We start from the raw sequence: 14,630 nt of genomic DNA, 5'->3' as shown, positions 1-14,630 counted from the left end.
GTTAGAATTTGTAGATCAGCCTCCAATGAACGTATCTAGCATGTCTTACATGTCTCCAGCAGACAAACAAAATAAGCTGCTTAAGATATTTATCAAACTAACCTACCCACCATCGAAGGGATCTATAGGAATCGTTGCCCCAAAACGGCAACCAACATCGTCAGAGACCTATATCACTCTGGCCCCACATTCATTTTACTCCTGCGATCAGGAAGAAGGCATTAGATTCTGAAAACTGTAACACCCAGGAGCAACTTCTTTCCTACAACCATCACGCTATTAAACACTACATCCTCCAAATAAGCTCCCAACTGCATAAACTTGGGATGTTGCTTTTGTCTTTGCACGATTATATATAGTGCAAAGACAAAAATATAACGGATTTCGGTTATAAAGGATAGAATCTGTTGTAGACTGAGTTCATGTTTCACAGAATGACCACTAGGTGGATGGAGCAAATGATATTTTAGAATCATTTTATCTTCCTTTAGTTTAGAGATACAACATGGAATCAACAAGTGACCACCCATACACTAGTTCTATCCTACAGACTATGGACTTTTCAGTGTGTAGGATAGAACTTTACAAATGAAATAAAAATTTCAAGAAGTTAATAACCCCAATACAAGTGCAAACATTAGATAATACAAACCTGAGCTTCTTTGGTTTGAGTTTTGTGGCTCTTGAAAGATTCCTCATAGTCTTCCACCACTGTGGTGTCATTTAAAGCTGCAATACGAATCTAAAGAAGCAAACGCAAAACAATTAACTAAGCTCAACGCACTTCAAACAAATATATGTATCTAGATCCTGACACACAATAGACTGCAGATGTTAGAACCTTGAGCGAAAAATAAAGTGCTGGAGGAACCCAGCAGGCATCTGTGGAGGGAAATGGACAGACAATGGTTCAGATCAGGATCCTTTTCATATTGATGGAGCCGAGAGAAAGCCTCGAGAGATAGGCGAGGGTCATGGTCCGGCAAAAATGATAAGTGAATTCATGCCGGGAGGGATGATTGACAGATGGGTGAAGAGTAACCAAGGGTGCAAATGTGGAATGTGAAATGTAGAAGCTGAGAAAGGGATAGTAGGTGGTATGAAACAGCAGAGGAAAATGGGGGATTTGGAGTAGGGTCGGGTCAGAGATGAGCGGATGGACGAGGAGAAAGGAAGTAGGTGAAAGGGGTAGACGATAAAGGTTTTTGATGATGAAATTTACCATCACCTTTATCATTGCTTTTAATATGCCAGCATGAAGGCCCTTGGTCAATTGTGGAATGTGGAATTCAAAAATCAAGACATTAGACCTGGCACAATACTTATAGTCTACCAGACAGCAATGATCACTGTGAGTAAGTAACTTGCATCAGCTATCACTATAACAAGTACAACCCTGCATATGCACTATAATTTAAGTAAAAAGTAACTCAGAGGGTCAGGCAGCATCTATGGAGGATGTTGGAGGCAATTTTCTGGGTCAGTAACCTTCATCAGACTCTACTCCATACACTCATTCCCCACCCCTTCCTACTCCGTCTGAAGATGGATCCCAACTTGAAACATTCCCTATCCATGTACTCCAGAGATGCTGCCTAACCCACTAAGCTACTCCAGCACTTTGTGTTTTAATCAAGATTCCAGCTCTGCAGTTCCTCGAATCTCTACTATTACCTAATGTTCTATTACATACTTTCCCATCCAAGCAGATCTCCAAACTAGTGGAACTTGGTCAGCACTCATTTCTGCAACTGGATCCTCAACTTCCTCACCAACAGACCACAACCAGTGAGGATAGGTGACAAATCATCCTCTATGACAATCTTCAACACTGGTGCTAGACGAGGATGCATTCTCAGCCCCTGTCTTTACTCTTTATACAACACAGTGCTTGTGTCTTGACTGTGCAGCCAAGTACAAATATAAATCAACTTACAAATTCGCAGACAACGCCATCGTGGTGGGCCGGATATCAAATAATGACGAGACAACATAAAGGGGATTGAGAACCTCATAACCTGGCGTCAAGACAACAACCTTTCTATCCATGTCAGCAAACAAAAAAGAGGAAATAGTGATCGACTTTAGGAAGTGAAGCGGTACACATACATTGACGGTGCCGAAGTACAGATTGTTGGAAGCTTCAAGTTCCAATGAGTAAATATCATCAGCAACCTTTGGACCACCCATATCGAAGCAATGGCCAAGAAAGCACACCAACTCCTCTGCTTCCATGGAAGGCTTAGGAAGTTCACCATATATACCCAACAACTCTCACCAACTTCTATAGATGCACCGCAGCAAGCATTTTATTGGGGTGCATCACAGCATGGTTTGGGAATAGCTTTATCCAAGACCGCAATAAATAGCAGAAGAATTGTGGATGCAGCCCAGGTCATTAAACAAACCAACCTCCCTTCCATTGACTCCATCTACATTTCACTACACAGCAACGCCACCAGCATAATCAAGGATGAGTCTCACCCCAGACACCCCCTCTTCCATCAGGCAAGAAGTACAGAATTGTGAAAATGCATGCCTATAGATTCAAGGACAGTTTCTTCCCAGTTGTTATCAGCCATCTGATCTTCCTATCACCAACTAGACATTGGTCCTGAGCTACCATCTACCTCATCAGAGACCCTCGGACTATCTTTTAATCAAACTTTACCGGACTTCATATTGCACTAAACATTATTCCCTTTATCTTGAATACGTACACTGTGGACGACTTGATTGTAATCATGTATAGTCTTTCTGCTGACTGGATAGCGCGCAACAAAAGCTTTTCACTGCACCTCGGCACTACACATGACACTAAACTAAACTAGATGTAACAACATGGCTGCTGACCTTTTTTGTTTCAATCAATTCCTACTGACCTTGTAATTACTTCTTTCACAACTACTTTAGTCCCTCTTAAACCAATTGTTTAAAATTATCACCGGTTTTCCAACTTTTCTGTTAAATGCTGGTGCCCAAACTGTAGTATCCTCATTTGTGAATCACAAAGTCAGTTTGCAGGTACAACAAGCAATTAGAAAATGGAACAGCACATTGACCTACATAGCAATGAGACTGAAGTACAGTACAAGAATTAGGAGTTTTAAACAGGGCATTGCTGAAACCAAAACTGGACTACGACATAGAGAATTAATCTTCTCATCCTAGGAAAGACACATGTGACTTGGAGGCAATGGACCAAGTTGATTTCTGGAATTCATTGATTGGCCTACGAGGAAAGATTGCATACAAATCGTTTAGCTCAACTCAACTTCTTTACATCGGCGAAACCAATCGCAGGCTCGACGATCGTTTCGCTCAACACCTTCGCTCAGTCCGCCTTAACCAACCTGATCTCCCGGTGGCTGAGCACTTCAACTCCCCCTTCCAGTCTGACCATTCTGTCATGGGCCTCCTCCAGTGCCATAGTGAAGCCCACCGGAAATTGGAGGAACAGCACCTCATATTTCGCTTGGGCAGCTTGCAGCCCAGCGGTATGAACATTGAACTCTCCAACTTTAGATAGTTCCTCTGTCCCTCTCTTTCCCCCCCCCTCCCCCTTCCCAGTTCTCCCTCTATCTTCCTGTCTCCACCTATATCCTTCCTTTGTCCCACCCCTGACATCAGTCTGAAGAAGGGTCTCGACCCGAAACGTCACCCATTCTATTGTATACAGTTTTGGTCTCCTAATCTGAGGAAATACATTCTAGCCTTAGAGGGAGTACAGAGAAGGTTCACCAGATTGATCCCTGGGATGGCAGGACTTTCATATGAAGAAAGACTGGATAGACTAGGGTTATACTCGTTGGAATTTAGAAGACTGAGGGGGGATCTTATAGAAACATATAAAATTCTTAAGGGGTTGGAGAGGCTAGACGCGGGAAGATTGGGGTCACAGCTTAAGGATAAGGGGGAAGTCTTTTAGGACTGAGATGAGAAAACATTTCTTCACGCAGAGAGTGGTGAGTCTGTGGAATTCTCTGCCACAGAAGGTAGTTGAGGCCAGTTCATTGGCTATATTTAAGAGGGAGTTAGATGTGGCCCTTGTGGCTAAAGGGATCAGGGGGTATGGAGAGAAGGCAGGTACAGGTTACTGAGCTGGATGATCAGCCATGATCATATTGAATGGCGGTGCAGGCTCAAAGGGCCGAATGGCCTACTCCTGCACCTATTTTCTATGTTTCTATGTTTTTATTCCTTCTCTCCTGAGATGCTGCCTGACCTGCTGAGTTACTCCAGCATTTTGTGAAATAAATACCTTTGATTTGTACCAGCATCTGCAGTTATTTTCTTACAATACAAATCCCCTGTATTCCTTAATGGTTAGAAGAATGAAAGTGATAGTGAAACATACAAGATTATGAAGACCCTGGACAAGGTGGCCGCTGTGAGGGTGCTCCTCATAGCAGGAGAATCGAGAATTGGGTAAAATATCATTAGGATAAGGGATTGGACATATAGAACAGAGATCAAGGGGGATATATTCAATCAGTGGTTTGTGAATCTATAGAATTGTCTGGTACAGATAGGAAAGGTTTAGAAGAATATGGGCCAAATGGGACAAGCTTAGATTGGGGGGGGGGGGTCAGCTTGTTCAGCATTCAAGAGTACATTCAAGACTGATCATTACACTTTTGGAATCCAAGAAAGCATGGAATAGAGATCATGCCAGAAATATAATTTGAGAAAAAACATGAATCCTGCAAAGAATCATTTAGACAGCGATACAGCAGAGAAACAGGTCCATCAGCCTACTGAAACCATGGCATCCTAATCATCATTTACATTAATCCCTTTTTGTATTCTCGCCACTTTCCCCATCAACTCCCACCAGATTGTACAACTCACTTACACATTGGGGGTAATTTACAGCGGCCAATTAACTATCAACCCACAGGTCTTTGGGATGTGGGAAGAAACCAGAGCATCCAGAGAAATGAAGTGGTCAGGGGGAGAATGTGCAAACTTCACACACAGCACCCAAGATAGACAATAGACAATAGACAATAGGTGCAGGAGTAGGCCATTCAGCCCTTCGAGCCAGCACCGCCATTCAATGCGATCATGGCTGATCACTCTCAATCAGTACCCCGTTCCTGCCTTCTCCCCATACCCCCTCACTCCGCTATCCTTAAGAGCTCTATCCAGCTCTCTCTTGAAAGCATCCAACGAACTGGCCTCCACTGCCTTCTGAGGCAGAGAATTCCACACCTTCACCACTCTCTGACTGAAAAAGTTCTTCCTCATCTCCGTTCTAAATGGCCTACCCCTTATTCTTAAACTGTGGCCCCTTGTTCTGGACTCCCCCAACATTGGGAACATGTTTCCTGCCTCTAATGTGTCCAATCCCCTAATTATCTTATATGTTTCAATAAGATCCCCCCTCATCCTTCTAAATTCCAGTGTATACAAGCCCAATCGCTCCAGCCTTTCAACATACGACAGTCCCGCCATTCCGGGAATTAACCTAGTGAACCTACGCTGCACGCCCTCCATAGCAAGAATATCCTTCCTCAAATTTGGAGACCAAGATTGAACCTGGGTCTCCAGCGTTGTACGGTAGTATCTATGCCTCTGTACTGCCCCAAATGATGAGCTTTTTGGATCAGGTAGGATATTTCTACTCGTGTAGGAAAAAAACTGCAGATGCTGGTTAAAATCGAAGGTAGACACAAAATGCTGGAGTAACTCAGCGGGTCAGGCAGCATCTCGGGAGAGAAGGAATTGCCTGACCCGCTGTTACTCCAGCATTTTGTGTCTACCTTCATATTTCTACTCGTGTTATGTTCTCACTTTACCAGACCAGTGACAAACACAACTCTGGGGTATGTTACATAGTTCTTAGATGCATCAACAAGACAACAACGACCAAAAAGACTCCAGAGACAAAACCGTTTTAATCAGCACAACGTCAAAGAGATGCTCTATTTATGGACATGTCATCTTTTGAATGAAACAATTCCCCCAAGGCCATGACTATTGGACAAACATATATTGGAGAATGTTGTATACAGTTCTGGGATGAGTTACAAATGCAGAAGGGCAATAATGTTAGAATGTAATCTAAGATTTTCACTCCACTGGTACCACACAGTAGCTCTAGCATTAACCATAATGAAATGCTTTGAAAGACTAATGACGAGCACATCTGATCCAATCTTGCAGACAATCTAGAAATCCTGCAATTTGCATATAGGAAAATAAGTATTGTATTGGAAAATTAAGTCTATGGAGAATGCCCTACACCTTGCACTATATTCAGCTATGGATCATCTTGATAAGAACATCTCTATCAGTATGCTATTCATTGAAAAGGTACATGGATAGGAAATGTTCAGAGGGATATGAGCCAAATGCAGGCAGATGGGACTAGCATAAATAGGGCATTTTGGTCGGCATGAACAAGCTGGCCCAAAAGGCCTGTTTACCTACTGTATGACTCTACTACAGTTCAGTCTTCAACAGCATATTACCAAATGAACACATCCCTAAAAATCTGGATTTTGTCCTTGGGGCCTCCATCTGCAATTGGCTTCTAGAATTCCTGACCAGCAAATTTCAGTCGGTTAGAATTGGTTACAACATTTCCTCCAACCTGACCCTCAACACTGGTGCCTCTCAGGGTTGTGTGCCTCGTCCCTTGCTCTACTCCCTGTATACCCTTAACCATGAGGCCAAGTACAACGCCAATCCGGTCCTTAGGTTTGCTAACAATAGCACTGTTGACGATTAGAACAACAACAATATGAACTTCAAGAAAATTTAGTTGTTAGTTTATTGTCACGTGTGCCAAGGTACACTGAAAAGCTTTTGTTGCATGCTAACCAGTCAGCAGAAAGATAATACATGATTTCAATCGATCCATTTATAATGCATGGACACATGATAAGGGAAAAACATTTAGTGCAAGGTAAAGCCAGCAAAGTCCGATCAAGGATAATCTGAGGGCCATCAAAGAAGTAGATAGTAGTTCAGAGAATAGTTCAGAAAGAGACCAAGAACCTTGTGCCATGTTGTCAAGACAACAACCTAGATGTTAACATCAACAAGGGAAAAGCGTTGTTGTTGACCTAAGAAAGTGAGGGGTGAACACAACAATGTCCTCATCAACAGAGCTGCTGCAGAGATGGACGACATAGCATCAGAAACCTGAATTGGAGTCTGAAGAACGGTCTCGTCCCAAAACGTCATCTATTCTTTTCTCCAGAGATGCTGTCTGACCCGCTGAGTTACTCCAGCTTTTTGTGTCTATCACCAGAAACCTAACCTGGTCCCTTCACACTGTTGCGGTGATCAAGCAGCCTCTTCATCATTTTTGAAGATGTAACAAGGAAAATGGACAGGGGAGAGCTGGTGGATGTAGTGTACCTTGACTTTCAGAAAGCCTTCGACAAGGTCCCACATAGGAGATTAGTGGGCAAAATTAGAGCACATAGTATTGGGGGTAGGGTAATGACATGGATAGAAAATTGGTTGGCAGACAGAAAGCAAAGAGTGGGGATAAATGGGTCCCTTTCAGAATGGCAGGCAGTGACTAGTGGGGTACCGCAAGGCTCGGTGCTGGGACTGCAGCTATTTACAATATACATTAATGACTTGGATGAAGGGATTAAAAGTACCATTAGCAAATTTGCAGATGACACAAAGCTGGGTGGCAGTGTGAACTGTGAGGAAGATGCTACGAGGTTGCAGGGTGACTTGGACAGGTTGTGTGAGTGGGCGGATGCATGGCAGATGCAGTTTAATGTGGATAAGTGTGAGGTTATCCACTTTGGTGGTAACAATAGGAAGGCAGATTATTATCTGAATGGTGTCAAGTTAGGAAAAGGGGACATACAACGAGATCTGGGTGTCCTAGTACATCAGTCACTGAAAGGAAGCATGCAGGTACAGCAGGCAGTGAAGAAAGCCAATGGAATGTTGGCCTTCATAACAAGAGGAGTTGAGTATATGAGCAAAGAGGTCCTTCTGCAGTTGTACAGGGCCCTAGTGAGACCACACCTGGAGTACTGTGTGCAGTTTTGGTCTCCAAATTTGAGGAAGGATATTCTTGCTATTGAGGGCGTGCAGCGTAGGTTTACTAGGTTAATTCCTGGAATGGCGGGACTGTCTTATGTTGAAAGACTGGAGCGACTAGGCTTGTATACACTGGAATTTAGAAGGATGAGAGGGGATCTTATTGAAACATATAAGATTATTAAGGGGTTGGACACATTAGAGGCAGAAAACATGTTCCCAATGTTGGGGGAGTCCAGAACAAGGGGCCACAGATTAAGAATAAGGGGTAGGCCATTTAGAACGGAGATGAGGAAAAACTTTTTCAGTCAGAGAGTTGCAAATCTGTGGAATTCTCTGCCTCAGAAGGCAGTGGAGGCCAATTCTCTGAATGCTTTCAAGAGAGAGCTAGATAGAGCTCTTAAGGATAGCAGAGTCAGGGGGTATGGGGAGAAGGCAGGAACGAGGTACTGATTGAGAATGATCAGCCATGATCACATTGAATGGCGGTGCTGGCTTGAAGGGCCGAATGGCCTTCTCCTGCACCTATTGTCTATTGTCATATTTACTTTCTTTGGCATCTAAGAAGATTCAGCATGTCCAAAAATCCTCTTAAACCTCTACACATGCACTTTGGAAAGTACTCTCACAGGATGCATCTCGGCCTCATATAGTAACAGCTTTGCTCATGACTGACAGAACCTGCAGTTGGTGGTGAACACAGCCCAGTGTCACTTACTTCCATCCAGTCATCATGAACACTCGAAATATTCTCAAGGATGCCTGCCACCCTGGCCATTCACTTTTTTCCCCTCTACCTTCCAAGAGAGGATACAGTAACTTGAAAGCTTGAATGCCCAGACACAAGAACAGCTTCTATCCCACTGCTATTAGACTGTTGAACCAATCACCTCTTTCACATCTCCCTCCTGAAGCTGCTGCCACATACTTGACCTCATTCCCGCTATTGTACTTTAATTTTCTTGCACTACAATCTTCCATTATTCTGTTGTTTTGCACTTGTTATTGTATTTATCATAACTGGAATTATATTGTTTGCCCTGTGAGCTTGATGTGAACAAGGCATTTCATTACACCTGGTGTATATGACAATAAACTAATCTGAATCAAAAGCAGCTGCTGCGTTAACCCAATGTTGTCTGACACAATTCTAATGTGATGCTTTAAATTCCTACACTGGTACTGCTGTAACAATTCATGCATTCATTATCACTGTTCAGTCCCAACACAACAACAATGCCAAAAATGTAGTTCAGGTTATCCTACAGTGGAGTTTGGACAACATTCAGGATTAGATTTGAAGTGGCAATTAACATTCACAGAATCATGGAGTCTTTTTTCAGCACTCCAGGCCCCTCAGCCCACCATGCCATGCTGACTGGAAAGTACCATCCGTACTACTCCCATTTACCAGCACGTAGTAATTAGCCTTCTATGCTTTGTAATTCAAGTATCATCTAAATGCTTAAATATTGTGAGAGTTTACACATCTACCATATCCTTAGATAGTGCAGTCCCTTAAACCACCCTCTCACTGAAGAAAATAGTCCTCAGATCGCCTCCAACCTCTTACCAATGCTCTTCCGTCTTAGATGCATCTGGTATGGAGAAAGGTAAATAGTAAGAAACCTATCTAGTCTCCTCTCAGCCTCTTCCATTCCATGGCAAAGAAACCCAGCCTATCTGGTCTCTCATAACTGGAATGTTCCATCCCTGGTCACATTCATGAAAATCTACTCTACATCCTTTCCATTACATTTATATCATTATTAAAATGTGTCAAAACAGAAATGTGCACTGTACTCCAGCTGTGGTCTACACAACCAATGTTTTAGAAAGTTGCTCCTTGCTCTTATATTCAATGCCCCAGTTGATGAAGTCTTGTATCCTGAACACTGACTACTTTTCATCAAGCCTTGTTTTAACAGATTGGAACATCCTATCACTCCAAAATTTCCCAAAATACTATGCTTCACTGTACATCAGTGTCAGGAGGCTTTGGGAAGGGAGGTTTACCAGAATGATGTCCAGGTTAGGTGGTATTAGCGACAGGGAGCAGTTGATCAGACATGGATTGTTTTCTCAAGAATGCTGAAGGTTGCGGAGAGATCTGATAGAAATATATAAAATTATGAGGCATTCCTAGGATGCCCAGAATGAACATTTCCCAGGATGAAAAATCAAATACGAGAGGGCATAGCTACAAGGAGAGAGGGGCAACATTTAAAGATGTGCGGGGAAGTTTCTTTACACAGAGGGTAATCAGTGCCTGGAACACACTGCCTGGAGTGTGGTAGTTGCAGATACAATAGTGGCATTTAAGAGACTTTTGGATGGACATATGGATATGGAGGGATCCGGATTATCTGCAGGTACATAAGCGGTGGTCTTGGTCTCGTGTTCAGCACAGACATTGTGGCCAAAGGCCTTGTTCTTGTTCTGCACTGTATGCTCTGTGTTATGGTGGTCATCATTACCAAGAAAAAGCACATTCACCTTCTCCTGACCTTCAACAGCTCCACCACCACCATTTTTCAGCGTCCAATTAATGAGAAACTTCACTGAACAACCAGATCATCGAATTCTCAAACAAGCAGACAGTTGACCACACGGTTCAAGTTAGGAATCTGAATGCTCACCTACCTAGTTAGGCGTAATGGAAACTCTCAAGACTCTTGACATTATCTCGGTCATTATTCTGGATACTAAACTCATTGCCACCTTCTTCGTTACGATGGCAGCACAGAGTTACCGGAGACACGATGCAATAACTGATCATTCCAACACTGCAACCAGGGACATCAGCAGTGATGTCACGGGAGCACCATCATGCCTCCCCTTCCTAAAATCGTCTTTTCATCACCAGAACACGACTCTGGTGCTCTGTCGAAACACCACCACCAGATTACTGCCATGCCTCCGGAAGTAAGTGACCCCATCTGCCCCCATCACCAGGGCTGATCCTGGTGACAATACGACAGTGCCACTGCGCAGCCGGGCGCCACCTCTGACCAACGGATCAACGGCGAGGAAGCGGTTACCTCTGCCGCTCTTAGCACCGATTAGTGGTCGAGAGCTGTTGGACATCGGGCTCTTCTCGACGGCAATGGGTCAGACGAAGCCGTCTCCGCACCCGCAGATCAGCTCACTCACCATCCTGCGCCGCCGCTGCCGCTGCCGCTGCCGCTGGGCTCCGCTCCACGACAAGGAGCTCCAGACCACAAGGCCGGGGCACCCGAGGCCGGTCTGCGGTTCTTCCCCGCAAGCCGCAGTGGCCTCTATTCCCACTCCGTGTGGCTCTCCCCGGTGGGCGCTGGACTCCTCCCGGATACCGATCCACGGCTTTTCAAAGCCGACTCACCGGTCGGTGCCGGTGCCGGTAGGTGCCTATGCGCGGCTCTTGCCCGCCGCCAGCGGCTCAGATCTCAGCGCCGCCCCGTTTCCATGGGGTTGCCCACCCTGCAATAACTCGACCTCCTAGTGGCTGACAACGCAATGGCAACGTCCAATCACGACTCAGTGGGCGGGACCGGAGGGGGGTCTCAACTCACACACAGTGCGCAGGCGCGGGGTGCGTGGGCGTGGCCCAAGACACCAAGGTATGCGAACAGATGCCACATAAAGGGCGCTTACAAAGTCACAAAGTATCTGCGCCAGTCCCCCCCTTTGTTCCCCCCACCCCGGCAGCGGCGTCCTCACTTCCACATGATCCGTCCTCGTCTGTCCGTTGGCGCCCTCACCGACAACGTCTCCACTAATCGCTGCCAGGTCCTCCCCAGATGCCTCTGTGCCACTGACCCAGGAGGCCCAAGCTGCGGGCTCCATCGACCCAGGCTCCGTATACTCCGTCAGCCGCGGGCTCCGACCTCGGCTTCTCCGGGAGGCGTCTGCTGCAGCGGCCCGGCGAGAGGCATCAGCGGCAGAAGATTACTGAGTGGGTCCGATTGCTCAGGTCATAAGTGATAGGAGCAGAATTAGGCCATTCGGCCCATCTAATCTACTCCACCATTCAATCATGGCTGATCTGTCACTCCCTTCTAACCACATTCTCCCCGTAACCCCTGACACCTGTACTAATCAAGAATCTATCTCTGTCTTAAAAATATCCATTGACGGCTTCCATAGAATGCATTCCACAGATTCACCACTCTCTGACGAAAGAAATTCTTCCTCATCTCCTTCCTAAAGGAATGTCCTTTAGGTCAGCGGGGTTAGCGATTGGAGGAGATACAGGGAACTGCAGCTGCTGGAATCTTTTACCAAAAATTACAGTCATAAAGTAACTCAGCACGTCCAGCAGCATCTCTGGAGGATATGGATAGGTGACATTTCAGGTCCGAACCCCTCTTCAGATTATTTGTGGAGGGTGGGGGGTGGTAAACTGTAAGATACCTGTGTTAGCAGGACAAAGCCTGGCAAGTGACAGCTGGATAAAAGTAAGGAGGGGTTGTTTGGCAGCTGGATGGACAAAGGGCAGAGATGAAAAAGAGACAAAAGACTGCGAGATGACAGAAGAGGCAGAATTGTGAGGCTATAGGAAGGGATGTAGATGGAAGGGGATGGTAGGAGAAATGGGTGTGCATCCATCAGGGGGTACAGGGGGGAAAAGGGGGCTGGAGACTAGCATGTTGGTTACCTAATTATGGGGAATTAATTGATCATACTGTTGAGTTGTAAGGTACCCAAGCAGAATAAGCAACTGCAGATGCTGGAATCAGATCAAACAACCTACTGCTGGAGGAACTCAGTGAATCATAAGTTATAGGGGCGGAATTAGACCATTCAGCCCATCAGGTCTACTCTGCCATTCAGTCATGGCTGATCTATCTTCCCCTCTTAACACCTCTTTCCTTCTCCTCATAACCCCTGCCACACGTACGAATCAAGAAGCTATCAATCTCCACCTTAAAAGTATCCATTCACTTGACCTCCACAGCCTTCTGTGGCAATGAATTCCACAGATTCACCACCCACTGACTAAAGAAATTCATCCTCATCTCCTTGGTAAAGGAACATCCTTTTATTCTGAGGCTATGACCTCTGATCCTAGACTCTCCCACAAATGGAAACATCCTCTCCACATCCACTCTAATCAGGCCTTTCATTATTCGGTAAGTTTCAATGAGGTCTCCCTCATCCTTCCAAACGCCAGCAAGTACAGATCCAGTGACGTCAAATGCTCATCTATGTTAAGCCAATCAAAACTGCTCACAATACTCCAAATGTGGTCCTGCCAATGCCTTATAAAGTCTCAGCAATACATTTATGTTTTTTATATTCTAGTCCTCTCAAAATAAATGCAGGCATTGCATTTGCCTCCCTGTCTATCAATTCGACATGCAAATTAACTTTCCGGGAATCCTACACCAGCACTCCCAAGTCCCTTTGCACCTCTGATTTGTCTCCCCATTTAGAAAATAGACTACGCCTTCTACAGTTCAGATGAGATGTCCTGAACCCAGGCAACAAGCAGGCTACAGAGCCTATGGAACTCTTGATCCTCGTAACAGTGAACATTGCCTATTCCTCTGATTATACTATCCCCAACTACGACTATGTGTCTCTTCTCTCTCCCCTATTGAATGGCTCCCTGATCCATAGTGCCACTGTTAGGTGCTCACCCTTCCTACAGCCTACACACTCATCTGCACAGGGAGCATGAATCTTAGACCTGCTTGAAAAGCTCAAGGGCCAAAGCTCCTCTAACACTACCTTTATCTCTATCCCCCAGCCTGCTTCATTTGTCGCCCCCCCCTCCCCCTCCTCCTCCGACCACAGACCATGTTGGAAGCAGTTACTCTAACAGGTATGACTGCCTCCAGAAATACAGCTTATCGACTAGAATCCTCTTCAGTAACTTTCCTACCACAGATGTTGGGCTTACTATAGTTCCCAGGTTTTTCTTTACAGCCCTTCTTAAGGCACAACATTGGCCACTCTCCAGTCTTCCTGCACTTCATCAGTGTCTAATGATGATTCATATACATCAGCCAGGACCTCTGTAATTTCCTCTCTAGCTTCTCAGTTAGTACCCGTCCATTATAGCTGATTCCAGGCTCAGGAGATTTATCTAACTTCGTATGTTTTAGGATGTCCAGCACCTTCTTGATTGTACCAAACATCTCCTTTAAATATACCAAGTTTGATAGTCTTCATGTCTTTCTCCACAGTACAAACAGAGGAGAAATACTAATTGAGAACATTGCCCATCTCCTGAGCGTCCATGCATATATGACCACTGTGGTTCTGATAAGCACTATTCTCTAGTTACCGTTTTTCCCTTAATATACTTGTGAAATCTCTTTGGAATTTCCTTAATCTTGTCTACCAGAGAGCTACCTCATGTCCCCTTTTTGCCCTCGTAATTTCCTTAAGTATGCTCCTCAATTCCATACACAACCTCCAGAGATATTTAATCCCTAACCCTTGCCTCCTCCTTTTTCCTGACCAGAGCCTCAGTTTCTCTCGTCATTCACGGTTCGTTACCCCCACCACCTATCTCGCCCTTCACTCTAACATGCAAAAACATCCCACTTTCCGTATGCCCCATTGCCCACAAACAACCTACCAATTTGTTGTTAACTAATCCACAGTCTCCCAGTACACCTTCA

At 45.0% G+C, this 14,630-nt stretch overlaps 1 protein-coding gene across 3 annotated transcripts in view; it reads right to left on the bottom strand.

The window, feature by feature from the left end:
- The window catches only part of cabin1 (calcineurin binding protein 1), a 220,037-nt gene extending 208,588 nt beyond the window's left edge, over positions 1–11,449 (bottom strand). For all 3 annotated transcript variants that reach the window (XM_078421329.1, XM_078421331.1, XM_078421330.1), the window contains exons 1-2: positions 11,173–11,449; positions 653–742 (exon numbers count right to left, since the gene is read on the bottom strand). In XM_078421329.1, the coding sequence (XP_078277455.1) occupies positions 653–742; positions 11,173–11,175 (93 nt within the window). In that variant the 5' untranslated portion in view covers positions 11,176–11,449. The remainder of the gene's footprint in view (positions 1–652; positions 743–11,172) is intronic.
- Between the last annotated feature and the right edge of the window lie 3,181 nt (positions 11,450–14,630).

Source organism: Rhinoraja longicauda, chromosome 25 (genome assembly GCF_053455715.1).
Source record: "Rhinoraja longicauda isolate Sanriku21f chromosome 25, sRhiLon1.1, whole genome shotgun sequence".
Taxonomy (NCBI): Eukaryota; Metazoa; Chordata; class Chondrichthyes; order Rajiformes; family Arhynchobatidae; genus Rhinoraja; species Rhinoraja longicauda.
The sequence above is the reverse complement of the archived record's forward strand: the minus strand, read 5'-3'. Positions and strand labels throughout refer to the sequence as shown.